The sequence below is a fragment of the Cryptotermes secundus genome, unplaced genomic scaffold (genome assembly GCF_002891405.2).
Source record: "Cryptotermes secundus unplaced genomic scaffold, Csec_1.0 scaffold50, whole genome shotgun sequence".
In the NCBI taxonomy this organism is placed as follows: domain Eukaryota; kingdom Metazoa; phylum Arthropoda; class Insecta; order Blattodea; family Kalotermitidae; genus Cryptotermes; species Cryptotermes secundus.
The window spans coordinates 389,589-406,843 of record NW_019721758.1 but is presented as its reverse complement, the minus strand read 5'-3'; the positions used below and the strand labels follow the sequence as shown (position 1 = coordinate 406,843).

Below are 17,255 nucleotides of genomic sequence, written 5' to 3'. Positions count from 1 at the left end.
AATAAATGAATCATACTGTGTTCAAAGGGGAGCATGCAATAGCATAGTTTGTTGAGGCACTATGCTACGAGACAGAAGATCATGGGTTCGAATCCTGATGAGTAATTGGATTTTTCAATTGACTTAACCCTTCCAACCGCACTATGGTCCTGGCATCATCTCAGCCTCTAACAGAGATGAGTACCAGTGATCTTCCTGGGGGGTAAAGGGCGGCTGGCATGTAAGGCTGACAACGTCTCTGCCATCTGTGAGCCGATTGTCTAGAGAATGTGGGAACCTCAACGTCTCACAACCCTATGGGCCTCTATGGCCTGTTACAGGGATAGCTTTACCTTTCTTTTACTGATTAACCCTTTGCAAACGTGGGAAGAGGAATGAATATTATAATATATAACACAGTTTTTATCCCGTTCTTAGCAAAAAGGAATTACATCATAATACAGCTTCAAAATGGGTATAATAAAATGATTTGATGAGAAATCCTCAACAACAACTTCTCTCATCATATTGTTGCAAAATGTTAATGTGCATAAAGGGAATACAGAGTATATTAACAGGATCAGGTGTCTGTAATTCCTGGACTTTTACCATTTTACTATCAGCATTGTGCTACAGACCCCACCAATGGTGTATCCATGTTATCGTAGTGATGGGGTTTGAGTGCTTCCGAGATCTTGAGAGCTATGCCAACGGTAGTATAGTTACTGGTAGGGGCATGCCAGACAGGTCAAGGGGAAGGAGCCAGATGAAGAGTGATACCCTGGTCCTCTTTGTCAGGGGTTGGGCATGAGGCTAACAACCTCATCCTGTAAAAAATAAATTGTTTAGAAACCAGATAATCAGCCTCGAATGGATGGAGGGAAATCAGTGAGCAGAAATCAGTGGGCCATGAACTATTCCATCCACACGGTTCTCAATTCTTCACTCTATCATTCGATGTTTCATCATCTCAAGAAATAAATAATAGGCAGGAATTGAGGCTGATTATTCAGGAGGCCAAAGCTCACCCTGAGCTGTAGAGCCAAGGGGAAAGAAGGAAGGATTGTGCTACAGAACTCCTTTGGGCTCCAGTGAAATATCGGGCTGCAGGAAGAACTAACATGTTTAAAACCGTGCATGTGGAAAACTCACTGAAAGAAGCATGGACAGAATTACAGCGAAATTTTTCAAAAATTTTGCACAATATGCTGAAAATCTTCAAGCAGACAATTTAGAGAAAGAGGGACTAAGAGATAACAGTACTGAACCGTTCATTATAACAATATTTGGAGATGCAATGTAAGAAGAACTGAAACTCATTTCAGTGAAGAAGATGGGTTAGGAGAACTGATATTATGAAAATAATTTGGGAAGGAACAGTGTTTATTGTTTAACTAAATTATTTAATATTGTATGTGTATTGGTGGCAATATTTCTTCTGTTACATAGTTTCAAATTAATGTGACATGTTGCGCAACGGAGAACCCCTCCTACCCAGCAGTGACGTGGCAGGTGAGTCAGCGCTCCGTCACCACCCTCCGCACGGTGACGTAACACGCAGCGCCCGCCTGTTATGCAATCGGTACCGCTGTTGGCTGTTACCCGTGTCACAGCTGCGCTGCGTGTTGCGTCACCGCGGTGGGGGAGACGGAGCGCTGACTCATCCACCACGTCACTGTGGCCAGAGTTGCCATGTCACTGCTGGGTAGGGAGGGGTTGTCCTCCATTGTTCAACATGTCACATTAATAATCATCCTTTTAATAAAAGCAATAAATATTTATCAACCCAACATGCTATAATTGAAGTAGAAGGAAGGACTAAGGAGTTAGAAGTAAAACTAAGGACCTATAACGCTCATTTGTAATGTGGAAGACTAATAGCAGATTCAGGAATACTGAAATTGTATTTCTGTTTGTTACAAGTAGACTCTTCTCTGTCTACAAATTAGTTATCACTGATAACTACAATAGCTGTTTTGCATTGATATTATGAAGTTATACTGAGAACTACAGAATACATTTTTGATTTATCCCAGTGACTGACGGAATTAAATAAAGTTCCATGTTTTTGTACTAGTGTTTCCCATCCTATTGCCAAGTGAGAAAAAGAAAGATGTTGTTTTCACAGTTACACCATCACCCTCATCCATGCCACCACAGGAAGACACTTCGGATTTGTCAAGTGCAAGTAATGGTTCAAAAGCAGGGTCTTCCTTTATCCACTTCATTATTGGCAACATATACTTCACTGTCACAGTTGATCATCCCAGAAACCCTTGCTTTTAAGCCATGTGTACTATACCCTATTGCAACAACACTGGTTTTTTTTATACCTAGTCCAGTAACCTACCGCCATTTTGCTGGATTCAGTGTTTCTCCATCTCCTTCTCAATATTTGAGATATTTTGGATGTGAACAGTCTATTATTGCCCATTTATGTACGTTCGTTTATTCTCTGAATTTCTAAGTGCACATATTTTTATATTATTTACTTGCTGATATTTAATTTCCAGGAATGTTTAATATCAATCCCAATTCCTCTCATTTCCATACCATGTCACTGAGTGCACATGACCACTTTCTGCTTGAATTCTATATCCTTTTCTAACATTTGGAATCTTTTGTCTCTATCCCAAGTTTGGAATGCCTCAGTCATTTCATACCACTTTTCTATTGTTGTGTACTGAAACAACAGTCACCCCTTTTCTGTCATTCACTCTAAACAAAATCATATTATTATATGTATGCATTATAGTTTAACTTCCCTTTCTCTATTGTGCGGTCCCTTGAAATGAAACACAATAATTCGTTGATTTTTCTTGGAGGCCACAAATTCCATTTGCTCATCCTCAAAATTTTCTCAATCATGACAGAAATTTGACAAACAATAGGGTCTTATAATTAATGAACAGTAATGAACAAAGAACTGTAATGTACAGTTCCTTAAATTTATGCCAACCCTGTTGCATATTTCAGATACTTTCACAAATATGAAGTCAATTTTACAATATAGGGAATTAGCCTCAAATCCAAATGGAAAAGCAATACAGGAAGCCACAGTGATGGCAAAATTTGCTTGTCATACATACTCTTTCACATAGCAAAACCCAGCTGCTTGTGACCTCAACCCAATAAGCACCTTCCATCCTGAAGAAACATCATTTTCCTATCATGGGATGTCCTCTGAAGTTCTCTTCACTCTTCTGCACCTCCTTGTCTTTCGACATGAGCATCATTTGCATTTCTTTCATCGACCACCACCTCCTCTTCAGTCAAGTAAATAAACTCTGAGACTTCTTTCATTATCGCTTCACGCTTTTGCACATGGGTATTGGTGTCAGCTGATCTTCCACCTTCGTTGCTGCAGTTATTTTGATTGCCAATATTCTTGACATTTGTTGTGTTAGTCTTCTGTACACCTGATTTTTCAGTCTCATTAACATACTTTTCAGTACCATGATCACTAATATCGATCCTAGGAGAAGAGTTTTGACTAGTATACACAACATCTGTAGTACATCCATTACTGACAGTAACAACAGTGTTATTGAGTGCTGTGGCACTATTAACAAACAGTGGCAGAGTGCCATTGTTTTCAGTATATTGATGAGTATTTTCATCACCTTGACCACCAACACTTTTGAACTTGGAGAAGTCCTTGCTACCAGCTGTGTTAATGTTGGTAGCACCATCAGTTGTGACAACACTAACATTAGCCTCTCGAATATGTGTTTGCGGTGGGCCAATCTGACTGACATTTCCTCCCGTGTGACTAAGCCCAGCAACACTCTGATGAGATTCATCAACATTTCCAACCCTGCTGCCATCAGAGACAGTGGTGATACTAAGGGGTTGGCCAAAAAAAGCAGAGCAACGGAAGTCATAATTGCAGCAAAGACGTCCATCCTAAATAGAGAAGAAATTATGTTAGAAAACTGTAAAATATTCCTTTCATTTTCCAAGCAATGCCTAAATTTTTGGATGAACTACAGCTATGAAGAGGGCATTAAAATTGCAGGATTCATAATGTTTTGAGTAGGCAGGGGGATAAAAGAACTATAGTATATTGTTAGAAATCATCTTCCAGTCACTTGTAACTCAGGACATAATTGTTAATTTCTGAAACAAACGTTAAACTTGAATTCAAATGCATAAATTTGGCTTAGGCGTTTTAGATGCTATCCTTATTTAGCTGTCCATATGGAAAAAGAAGAGGAATTCTTATAACACAAATGTAAAATCCCCAAACACCTAAGACTGTCTAGTGAACAAGTTATATGAGAACTTATCAATTTGCATGAAGCAAATTTTAAGCAAAAGTTTAGTACTTATGAAGCTGGAAACAGAGAAACTGTCCTTCTCACGTAATTTCATAAAACTGAAGGTTCTGTTTTATCACATCACACCATTCATTGTTAATGCTGTCAAATTTGCAACTGGCATTCAAAATGATACTGCAAAGGACTGAACAGAATTAACACAGATGAATAATATATTACAAATTAAATAAGCAAATGGATGTAATAAACAGAGAAATTTGAAATTTAGCAGTAAGTGAAGGCATTTAAAAACCCGTTAAGAGTTTAACCAAAATTTGCAAAATATATAAGCCTTGAAGCATGAAGCAGAGTCAAGTCTGAGAAACATCCCTGCCATAGCTGCCACCTGTGCAGTGAAAATTTATGTTCATAACACAAGAATTGAAAATATCTACAGTTCCACACCCATACACATATATTCAGTTACAAAATATTTATTTTACAAATTTTTCAATGATGTTACGTTTAATTTATTAATTTGGAGCGCATTAAAAGTATTTTGTGTTCCAAACAGAAAAAAATTTACATTTTTGTGTGTGTACATCATCCTAGTACACATATAATAATTATAAAGGAATAAATGTGAAAAAGACATGCTCAGTTTATGCAATATATCCTATATGAAAGAACTGATTTGGCGATTTTCTTATTGTTTAGTGGGGTAAAGTTACAAGTCAATGAAATCATGTAGATATAAAGAATGCAGTATTACTGTTGGCAGTTAGTAGCAGCATATTACTAATGCATAATAGTATAAGTAATAATACAAATTCCACCACCAATGCAACTATAATTTATTAACTTATGTTCCACTGTATGTTTTTACATGTGTAAAATACTAATGTAATTCATGTAATTTAGGTAATTTAAATAATATTTTATTAATTCAAGTTTTTAGTAATATTTTTTTAAAATTATGTTTATTAATTAAAATCTTATAAAGTTTCTTTTTTTATATTATTATTTATGTTAATTGATTCATGTAAGTGATTTTAATTATGTAACTGTAAAAAACTGTATGTATCTGGACACATCTATTCCAAAGGGACTATTTCCACATCCTAGGTTTGTTATCCACATGGATGTATGGAAAATAAAGGAAATGAATGAATAATTTTAAGCATTCAGAATCTAGATTAGGGTTTATGAAAAGTTGACAGTATCATTGAAAGGTCACAGTGTCTTAGGCAATTTGCAGTTATTAACAGTTAACTGGTTGGTTAATAGGTTATTTAGTGATGTAGAATGAACTACAGATGTTATTTAGTTAGAGTGATTTGAGAGAATGAGTATGTTGATTAAATTAGAAAGGGTGGGAAGAAACGGTCATGTCCTGTTTCCAAGTACAATCCAAAGATTTCACTTAAAGGGTACTTCAAGGGAAGAAGAAAGCAGAAAGGTAACAGGGGGTGCAGCCAAGATTTGTAACAGGCATTTCCCCAAAACAATTAGATATTACGCTGTTCTGCCAGCCTGTTCATTAGTTCAGTTAGGTATCTGAAATATGAAGAAGAGCAGAAAAAGGAAATATTTCCTAAATGAGCTCTGTGCCAATAAGGTGGTCATTAAAAGTCAGGAGGGCTGAAGGAATTATTAAAATGTGAATTTCATTGTCAGTTATCATCTTATTGTTTCCAGTTATTTCAGGCAATAGGAGGACAGCATCCAGTAATTTATATTCAATTTGAGTTTTACATAGGGGTGATTATAAAGAGTTCTTTATTTTGGGGTATAATGCCGTGTGGTCCTGTGAAAGTCAACTTACACTTTGGAGGAATATATTACCTCCATTTCCTGGGTCAAAGAGTGAGCTCTGCTTGCTGCCTGTTTCATGCTGGCTTCCTGCTTTGCCTATTCTTCAACCCAGAAGATGGAGGTGATATGTTGGTCCAAAACGTCAGCTGGCTTTCCCTGGACTACATGGTATCATATGTCACATAACTGACATCAAGTTCTTTTATTAATCTCAGATTCATTACTGCATTTTTTATGATCTTCATATTTCATTTGACATTTTACAGGAATACAACGTTAATACTTTTACACATGAAGAACCACTGTAGTAGTTGAAAAACTTTGGTGGCAACACTACATATATGGCAAAAAGAATGATTCAGTGCAAGGAGAATAATCCTGTACTTAAATAAAGGTTAACTCAAAAGACCTGTTTTGAAATATTACACCAAGCAGTTTTAAACTTTAACATGTTTACGTGTCTGGTAATTACAAAGGGAATTTATGTGATGTATTAAAATTAACAACTAAGGATTAAACCTCTTTTAATGCTTCTTATAAATAGCCTTATATTAAATTGACAAATGATTTTAAAAGACTTTTACAAATAAAACCCAGTGTAATTAGTTTATTTGCAGGAAACAAGTGTGCATGCAGTCTTTACCCATCTACAATTGTAACTACACTGAGACACAGAATAGGATATGCTTGATTTAACCTTCTTGTAGGATTCAGACTGTATGTGAAACACCGGGTTGTTTCTTAACATTAGAATAATAATTCTTAATATACAAAGCAAAAATGTTAAAAATTAAACATTTTCATATTACTGTAACTTATAAATATGCATGCAATATATGAATTACATACAGAATAGAACTATTTTCTATGCACTGGCCAGGTTGAATTATGGCAGGACTATCATATTCTGCTTCAAAAGCAAGGAAATGTTTAAAAATAAATTATATTCAACTTCCAATTCAGGAAGAAACTAGAAACATCCTTAACTCCATAAAAGCCAGTTAAATTAATATCAGACCAAGAATGTGGAGGCCCTCACTAGCAGTAGATTGTGAGATTTGAGGTTCCAACTGCAGTGTCTATGGAAATTGCTATCTTCTGCGATCTGGCAAAGAGTAGCCTTATGGTTGTTTACCAGTGTTTCTATGGAATTTGCTGGCTGCACCTGCAGTGCATAAGATTATGCCAAGCCTGGAAATTAGAAGTTTGGGGGGAGTCTGTGGCCAAAGCCTTGAATGAATCATTATGAATCACAGCATTGAACCGTCTGGTTCATTCTGGGCTGTGGCTTTCCATCTTCCTATATCCAACCACATTTCTCAATCCTCAGTTTTCTCTTCTACCCTAAACCTGGAGGAAGCATGTTCTTCCAAAACATCATGAACATTTATCAGAATACATAGCCTCACATTCTGCAAATCATATTTTTGGTTCCATTCAATAAGGATTATTTGCTTTCTGGGAATGACAGCATATAACTTGTCCCTTTTTCTTAAATATTCCAAATTACTGTGCTCCACACACACACTAAGTACAATGAAGGGATCAGCCTGATAATGTGCATACACTGTATCTTGAACAAAAGAATGAAGGCCTGGCAAGATACCAAAGTAATCCAAAATGGGAGGTAAACTGCAAAACACCAGTGCATTACTAAGTGTAATAAGCAGCTGTAAAAGAAAGCATGCCATAACCAAAACCATAAATTATGGAGTGATTACTTGATCCCATTTCAAGAAACAATATATATGTTTCAAAGTTCTCCACAATAAGAATTAAAATGTTTGTGAATTAAACATGTACTGAAAAGGATTTGTTGCAAAAGAAGAATAGATACTGCTGTGTTCATATTTTAGTTCCACACAGATGAGAATAAAAACGGGGATTGCAAACATGGCAGTCAGCCTTGACTGTGCTAATATAATGAAAACAGTAAGACAACCAAATATTTTGTGCAAATGGTTCATGCTTTTATACCAGTAAGAGAGAAATGTTATTAATCAGAGTAATAACAAAAATAAATAAGATCTGCATACATCTTTGAAGAAAGAAAGTATGTGCATATATCAAGTTTCTTGCATATGTACCTCAGGAAACCAAAGTATGAAGTCAACACTGTAAATCAATTATATTACCCATCAGTGACCAGACAATTAATGTCGAAAAATCTGCCTTCACTAGTCAAAAGTAAATTATGAACTATATGAAGTATATTAACTACCTTTAGTAACAGTGATTATAATATTACACTCTCTTTAATAAAATTTCATTCAATTACTTCAATATTTGTAATTAATTATTCTGAGGAAAGGTGTAGAAAATAATGTTTGTACTTAGTTACTTTTTCTTCCTTCAGTAACTATGGAAAGTGATGGAGCAATTTCCACCCACCATTCTGGAAACTCAAAGTACTATATTAGGAACCAGTTCAAGTTTTAATCTTTCTAAGTCCATAATTTTTAACAGAGGAGCAAGCAGGTATATACATAACAGTTCTAGGAATAATTTCAAGAGTAACTATATTTTAATACAAATTGATAATATGATTTTGAAAATTATGCAATTAAAGAGGAACATGGAAGTATAAACAGATTTTATTTTTAGATCCTGTAGCACTTATGGTACACCTTATCCTATTTTCTCCACTGTTATGTTACAACTGGAAAGATTTATTTATTTTTGAATAACAGTAATTTGGAGTGGTGGTAGTGTAGTATTAACTTCTAGTCTTTTTATAATCATCCTGTAATAATTACCTGAAACATGAAGTTCAAACAATTTTTTATTTTTATTTAAAACTGTTCCCACCTAATAGTTGAGTTTGTATATTTAACTTATATAATATGGACATTATTTTGGGGAAGGGTCTATGTTTTCTTACTTGAAGTACTTAAAATTGCAGTGTCTTTGGCATATGTAAATAGTATTTTATATTTGAAGATGTTGGCCTCATCACTTCTGGAGTCAGTTTTGATTGAATATGAGAATAGAATATTTTACTTTTTCAAGTTTTGAGCTCTTCTTAGATCTAATTGATGAGACTGCTGTCACACCATATAGTCTTTTAGGTGGATTCCAATGTTTCAGAGGAATATTTTGCCTCCATCTTCTGGATCAAATTAGAAAAAATTTCAGGTGGGAAGTACAAGGCCATGAAAGAGACTGTGACAAACTTTATGCCTACTTAATGGCAGAAGATTAACATGTTTGAACTCTACGGGTAGGGTGTAGTTCCTACTGGTAACCCACAACTACACATTGAAACTTGACTTTGACCCTCTCTGCTCATGAAGATGGAGGCAGCATGTTCGTCCAAAAAGTTGGTACCCACCTATAAGACTACATGATATCACAATCTAGAAGACCATAATCTGATAATTTTCTTTCCTCTAATAAAATATGGTTCACAGAAGATGCACATGTATATAAGCCAATCCTTTTTTTTTTCAGTCAGTACACATCAATATGCATATAGGCAAAAGATTATGTGCACTGGAAGACTTTTTAAAACTCAAACGCCACACATCTACCAGTGCATTACATGTTTTGATCTTCAGGCTACCGAAACCAAGCATGAGAGTACCAGCAAATATTTAGGGAAAAAATATGCCGACATAAACCCAGCATTATTTTCATAAAAATAAAACTTCCAGTATACCGACACGTCGAAGTGGATGGGAAATAGAACAACAATATTTAATGTTTCAAATTTTTAAGATACCAGTGTATCTGGAATTTAAAAATATTCGGAACTCATAAAATAAAAATATGATTTTATTATTCTTCATTACTATCCAATTTTCAAACATATTTATATTTTTATGTTTTATTAATATCAGGCAATAATACCAGAAAATACATGCTGAAACACAAAAACTGCTGTCTAGCAACATAAGATTTTGATACTGCTCCTTAATTTGGTACCAATATTCATATTTATTAACACTTATTAAAGTTGTCAGTCCTTATTGCCTAGAAACAATATACTATTCAGCATTTACATATGCAGTATGGTGTTGTAGAAGGGCACAGATAACTAGTGAAGAACGTTTGTTCTAGTAGCAGTTAGGTTAGGATGTAAAAATCTTCTCATGAACTTAAGTAATAGCATTTAATTCTCATTAGAAGTCATTCATAAAAATGGGCTAGCATATAAAGTAATTTACATTTTTCTCTGTAATTCATGCATAATTTAGCTGTCATGATGATGCAGATTAATCATCCGGTGTGAATAAGATTGCAGGAATGGTTGACAGGCTGTCACTTCCAGACTGTAGTTCATCTTCATCAAAAATAGACTCTATTTTATCTGATATCATTTTCTTTAATCTTCTTTTATCTTATATTCATTTCTGACAGATCCAGCAGCCAGCTCAGTGGAAACCGTTCATCAGCACTTTTAGAATGCCTTCCTTCTTTCTACGGCTGGAGGTAGTCCATGAAACATATGTCTATATTAGTGGTGTCTTTCATACTGTACTTTCATTTGGTCACTTTGGTTATGATGTCATTCTTGGCTTCAGATTGACTTTCAGCATACACATTTAGGTCTGCTTCCTCACTTTTAGTTAATTCGGATTTTTCCCCCCTTCTTGTCTAGCACCACCAGTTGCAGTATTTCCAACATCAATATCTTCAGGTCCTGGATGGGTGGAAGGGACATTTCCATTTCCTGTCCTCCCCACTGTTAATAATCAGCAGCACAAGCAGTATTGAATCATACAAATACTACTGCTTTTCTTGTGCCCCTGGTTTGCTTGGACCTGGTTCAATCAAGTGGCATTAGAAGACTCTCCCTAAATTCTTCTAACATCCTTTGCATGACTCAGCTGAAACATACAAATCAGTATTTATTCATTAACCAGTTTTTCATTGTTGATATAATTACTAAATTATATGTTCCTAAAGTGACTGATATATCTTTCAAATACCTAGCTATCAGATGTAACTACAGAGCTATGAGTTATCATTTTGTGAAGGTGCCACATTAGTAAGAGAAATATTCTTGTACACAGCAGAATATATTTGGAAAAAATTGCAGTTATTTCTTTTTTGGTTATTCCAACAACAGATAACAGGCATGAGACCTCTAGTCACTACAAGACCTTGTGGAATTTGCAACACTGTTTGGGATGAACAGGTAGAAAACACATGCATGTTAAAATTTTTCCATAGTTCTGGCTCACATTATATAATTACAAAAGGCTATTTCTTTGTTGTCCTCAAGGTTTTCACAATGTGGAGAACCACTGATGTAGAAAAAGTAAATGAAACAGCGACCTGGATGTCTTCAATTCATCCAGTCTTGACTGTCAGCTAGAATTGTTTCATATACCATGAGTGACAACTATACCATTGACTTGTAAGGGTAAAGCTTTTTGTTTCATTTCATAGTGTATGAAACTTTTCCACTTAAGCCATATATCACAAAGACTTATCTGAGATACACATTAAGTAATGAAAGAAGATATTTAACTACTGATTATGTCAAGGTAGAAAAGTGTCAAGAGTTATTACAGACTGATTTATTTGAAAACATGGAAATATATTCATATTCATATATAAATAGTAGTAGTAGTAGTAGTAGGTGTGATTGCAGCAATAGTAATAGTAGTAAAATAGAATAGTAATAATAAGGACAACAACAACAGCAAAAATAATAATTTAAACTTGAAAGTATTGTTATTAATAGACATACAGTTTCTGATGTTACATTTTACTTACCAGAATCTCTTGTTTCTTCCTGCACTTTGTTGGCTATATCTTGTCTTGAATAAGCATCTTTGACATATCATGCCAATAAGGATGTAGCGCAATTAACTCCATGACTCTAATACTCAATTGTGAATTGACTTTGATGATGGAGCAGATAAAACAGCCAGATATTACAAAAAAATATCAGGCAACCAGCAGCTGATATCAGCAAAATGACCTGAACAGCCTGTTGCTGAAAGCTCAAGGTGTTCAAATGAACAGCAGGTCAAAGCGGCCTGAAGTTACAATTAGAGCAGTGTGAACATATCAGTTCTGTTCTATGAATTCCAACAGATGTAAGCACGGATGTATTAAAGTTGAACTGAGCTGCCACTTATATAGTTGCATCAGTGCAGTCCCTCCTTTAAAAAAAAAAAAGTCAAAAGAGGCCACTGGAATGCTTCTGAACGTAAGCATTCAGTTATGTGTGGGAGTGACTATAGACAGGATTTGGATTGGTAATTGGATTTATGGAACACTTACAGATCATAACAACAAGTAACTATAGCGTTATCGCTAATTTACACTCTAAAATTCACCACAGCACGTACTAAGATTTCTCAGTTTTCACTAGCCGTTTTCTGATAATGGATCCTAACAGTGTTAGCCAAGAATGATGACAGCCTACACACCAGTGGCCGTATATGGGACAGGCCCAGCCTCGTAACCATAGACTATCCATGACTATCACCAGGCTTGATACCACCTCAGATCTGCCTAAGTTCGGTAGACTGCAGAGCAGACTCTGGGACAGAGAACGTTACACAACTGGGTGTTCATCGCCAAGATCGCAGACGAATTTATCCTAGGGCTGGATATCTTGTGAGCTTACGACCCCGCAGTGGATGTGAAGCATTGTGTGCTACAAATGGGTGAAGAAGTAGTGTCATTATGGCGTCCCAGGACACGACCGTGATTATTTCTCCACACGGTGACCGGTGACAACGAAATGCCTGCTAGGTGTAGGAGAATCTTACATGACTGTGGAAGTCTGGCTGGGGTGCATTGGCAGGTGGTAAAACAGTGTGATGGGTCATCAGCAAGGAGTCAAGTTTTTGAAGACAGTGCAGTAGTGTTTAGTGGAAGAGAAGTGAACAAGAACAAATTGACGTCAAGATCGTGACAAACTGTAAATAAGTCCTCCAGAACAAGAGAAATTGTGTGTGTGTGTGTGTGTGTGAGTGTATGAACGATTTTTTTTTCTGGATTTCTGGTAATCTACAAATTTCCAATGTACTATATTTGTATAATGTACTACTCTGCAATAATCATGAACACTGTTGTTCCGGTTGTTACAAAGAGAAATATTGTTAGGTGTTACTGCCGGGATAGCGTAGTCGATATAATGACTAGCTACTTGCTGGACAACCGAGAGGTCGGAGTTTGAGTCCTGGTAGGATCAAGAATTTTCTCTTCTCTACATCGTCCAGACCGGTTCGGGGGTTCACTCAACCTCCTATCCAATGGGTACCAGGGGTAAAGCGGCTGGGGCGTGAAGCTGACCACTCACCTCCAGCTAATAGTGCCGAGGTCAAGAGAGTTAGGCTCTACACATCCACTCCCCCATATGTCTTCATGACGTAGTGCATAATTAGTTAAGCACAGACCCAACTTTACCTTTCTTACTATCAGTACTAAAGTTAAATATTATGGATGTAGGGGTAAATTTCATTTTAGCCTATATAAATTAGTGGTAACTAAGTGTACCATGAGCTTTAACATTTAGTAATTTGACATATCACCTAAGATTCCCTCTATGGCTTTCATTGGGCTCTCAGAATGAAAAGTAAAACGTTTCCTAAATGTAACTAAAAGAATGTACTTTGTAATGGTGATGTGATATGTTCTCATTCAGATATAAATTAAATTATTAAATGTTATTTAGATGGGGGTTATCTTTAATGGGTTAAAAGAACAGTGGTATACTTTGATACCACTGTGTAATCCATAAGTTTGAATACTGAGATATATATTAATTCACATTACATAGCTCATTTGAATCCTCATTAAATATATTTTACATATAATTCAGTTATTAATATTGGTTCACTGTTTCTTACATATGTGTCAAAAGTCTAATTTCAGTAAACTGTGTGTGCTTCCATATATAATACTAAGTTACTGGAATACAGAAGTACTGTAATAAATAGTACAGCTAATGACAGTGGCAAATTAAACTATGGCAGCAAGAATATAGTCATATGGGAAATTATGTAATTTAAGATGAGAAAATATTAAGAAGGCTGAATCAAAAGGCTTGATGAATATACATCATGAAAGGGAAAATTTTCCTTCTTGAATTTATGTCAGTAACTTAGTAATGATTACAAAATTACATGCCACATGGGAACAAATAGAATATGCAAAGTGTTAAAGTGCATGCTAAATGTGACGATCGACATACTATTTATGTCCAGTAGTGCTGAAGGGTAATTTTTAAAATGAAGAGCATACGAAAGATATTGAATTTGCATGATGCAACCAACTACACTGGTAAGAATAATCTGATGACTGATGGAAGGCTTTTGAAAGTGATCTGTGGAAGTGACAAAATAAAATAAAATCTTACTGTCATATTTTCTTAAACTGACAGTGACAGAAATCATCATGAATAGTTGTAATTTGTACTTTTAATTTCAAATGTATATGAGCAAATATAAGCAAATATGATCAAAATGGAACACCAAAGTCAAATATGATAATCACAATAGAAGGGCACACTGCATGCAAATCAGAAGTAGCAATAAAGAGAAAAGGTTCACATTGCACGTAAGTTGCCTATTCAATGCAAGTTACTTGATATATGCACAAATGTTGGTATTGCTGAGAAAATTCTATAGCATTTGCTATTTGAATTATACTGAAAATAATCTACCATAAATTCCTGCAATTATTCACCAAAATTAGCCATGATTATATAAGTATGATTTATGACCTGTTACAAAGTTTTATTGTATATTTATTACAGATAATGTTCTTGTTGAAGATCTTATTTGATAGTGTGATTTGTGGTTCTCACAGTGATGACTATGATGGTCAATGTCATCTGGGATATGATGTTATGTCGCCACGTAGCAGGTTTCCAGACTTCTCAAGCAACATGCTGCCTCCATCTTCAAGGTTCTCTATGTTTCAGTTAGTTCATTCAGGGCTCCTATCCTGCTTGTCCCTCTCCCTATAACCATACCACTTTTCATCCACGCACATCTTACTCTTCTATCTCGGAATGAAGGCAGCATGTTCCTCCAAAATATCTTTAAACATCTACCAGCCTGCCTGATGTCATATAGCAGAAGACGGTAATCTTGATTTGACTGTCTCTGTTCTAATAATCAGGCACAATGTTTCAGTTACCAAACTTCAAGAAATTATTCAAAATGTCAGATATGGTTTCTCTCTTTGCATCAGTACCAGTTTATAGGGCAGCTAGCTCTAGAATTGTATCTCTGGGTATGATACAGTCACTATAAACTGGAGCTGCTCTGCTTAAAAGTAAAAATGCTCAGAATTCATTTTCTACTTCCTCCTGGTGCCAGTGTCTCCTAACAAGCTCACCAAGTGTCAAATTTCTCATGATTTTCTTAAATCCATTCAAGCAAATATTTTCATAGTTGTAAGATTTGAGGTTTTCATGGCGGTGACTATGAAGAAAGTAGTCTTCTTGGATGTGGCACCATGTAGATATTGTGTTAACCGACGTTTCGGAGGAACATATCGCCTCCATCTTCAGGGTAGAAGACAAGAAGAAATCTGCGAGAGAACCAGTGTGAGCAGGTGCAACAGACTGAGTCCAGTCAAGTAAACCCAGCTGTATAAGAGCAGGAAGAGAAGGGTGAGGGGCTACATGGGGAATCGGCAGAGAAGGGGGGAGGGGAAGGGTCTGGGGAGGTGGGCCAGCAGGTAGCTGGTCAGAGCAGGTATATGGTATGTGTTGGGGGGAGAGAAGGGAAGGTTAAATGGAGGGCACTAACCTGCTCACGCTGGTTCACTCGTGGATTTCTTCTTGTCTTCTACCCTGAAGATGGAGGCAATATGTTCCTCCGAAACGTCGGTTAACACAATATCTACATGGAGCCACATCCCAGAAGACTGCTTTCTTCATTTTCATAGTTATCTGTGATATCTGATGTCCATAGCATTCCATAATCTTTCTGTACTTTAGCAGCTGATAAGATATAAAGAAAACTGGTGTGGTTTAGTCAATATATTGGCTAGGATATGGCCTGGATGACTGGATAATCCGTGTTTAATCTCCAGCAGGGACAGGGATTTTCCTCTTTACAATTATGCCCAGATGAGCTCTGGTGTTCACTTGGCCTCCTATCCAGTGGGTACCCAGGGCTCTTTCTCCTGGGGTAAAGCATCCAATGTATGAAAATGACTATTCACCTCCACCTAGTGCTAAGATGCATTGAGCGGTATATGCACATCCCCATGCTTCTTCACAGGAACAGCTTTACTTTTATGGTACCACAAAAAATGGATAACCAGTAACTAACTTGAAGTAACTTAATGGCATGGTGCTATGTCAGAGATGTTTTTTTCTGTATAGGTCAGGCTATGATTTTAAATTTGAAAAATAAAATTACTTTCAGTATCTTAAATTTAATTTTCTTTCTCTGCACAGAAGGCCCTTATTATATATTCTGATATATGCTGTGGAAGACGCATAATACCTGGAATTTTGGCAGTCACAACTACAGAGCTGTTCCATTAAGAAAACCTTTTCAGTGCTGTCTCCACAGATGTTATTTTATGTGCTTGAAGACAACTAGAGTGGACATGATCAAGAATTCATTTTGACATGTCTGAATACAGAATACTTCTAGAGCATTTCTGCATTTTTTATGTAATATCAGTATGTCTACCATGCAGATGGGGAGCACTGGCCAATTTTACTTGAGAAAGAAATTCCAGATGGTTAGACTGATAATAACTTTAATTCATGAAATGATAACTGTAGGTTTTGTGCAACACAATGGACAGGAAAGAAGCAAATAGCAACAAAATTTAAAGAAAGTTCACTAGTCCCAGCTAAGAATAAAACTTAAAATTTGAGATGATTGTATCAGCATTGTTTTTTAAAACAGAAACTGGTTAATTTATAATTCGGTATGGACTTCCTGTTACACCTCTTATAGTGCAGAACATCTGCAATTCTATAAATTAGACTACCTAACATGCAGTGACACCAGATTAGCAGCTTCCATTCAAGCAGAGAGTAAGTTTCATGTGAAATATCCAAATAAACATTACAAAACGATAAGTCTAAAATGAATAAAACATGTATAAATGGGTATAATAATTTTTTTTTAACAAATCTGACTTCACACTGCACTTCTTTTGATTCGTGCTTGGACAAAATATTGCACTTCTCCGCTAATCTATATGTGCAAATAAATCAAAGAATATCTGAATAATAAAATGTATCTGTGATATGTGTGCATC

General features: G+C 35.9%; 1 protein-coding gene across 5 annotated transcripts in view; it reads right to left on the bottom strand.

Moving 5' to 3' along the window:
- Positions 1-286: 286 nt before the first annotated feature.
- Positions 287-17,255, bottom strand: part of LOC111875599 (protein kinase C-binding protein NELL1) — a 238,612-nt gene continuing 221,643 nt past the window's right edge. For 3 of the 5 annotated variants that reach the window (XM_023871964.2, XM_023871965.2, XM_023871967.2), the window contains one exon: positions 287-3,885. In XM_023871964.2, coding sequence (XP_023727732.1) covers positions 3,175-3,885 — 711 coding nt within the window. In that variant the 3' untranslated portion in view covers positions 287-3,174. Of the gene's footprint in view, positions 3,886-9,938; positions 10,883-17,255 lie in introns of those variants that run through there. The other 2 variants (XM_023871966.2, XM_023871968.2) reach the window with 2 other exon arrangements.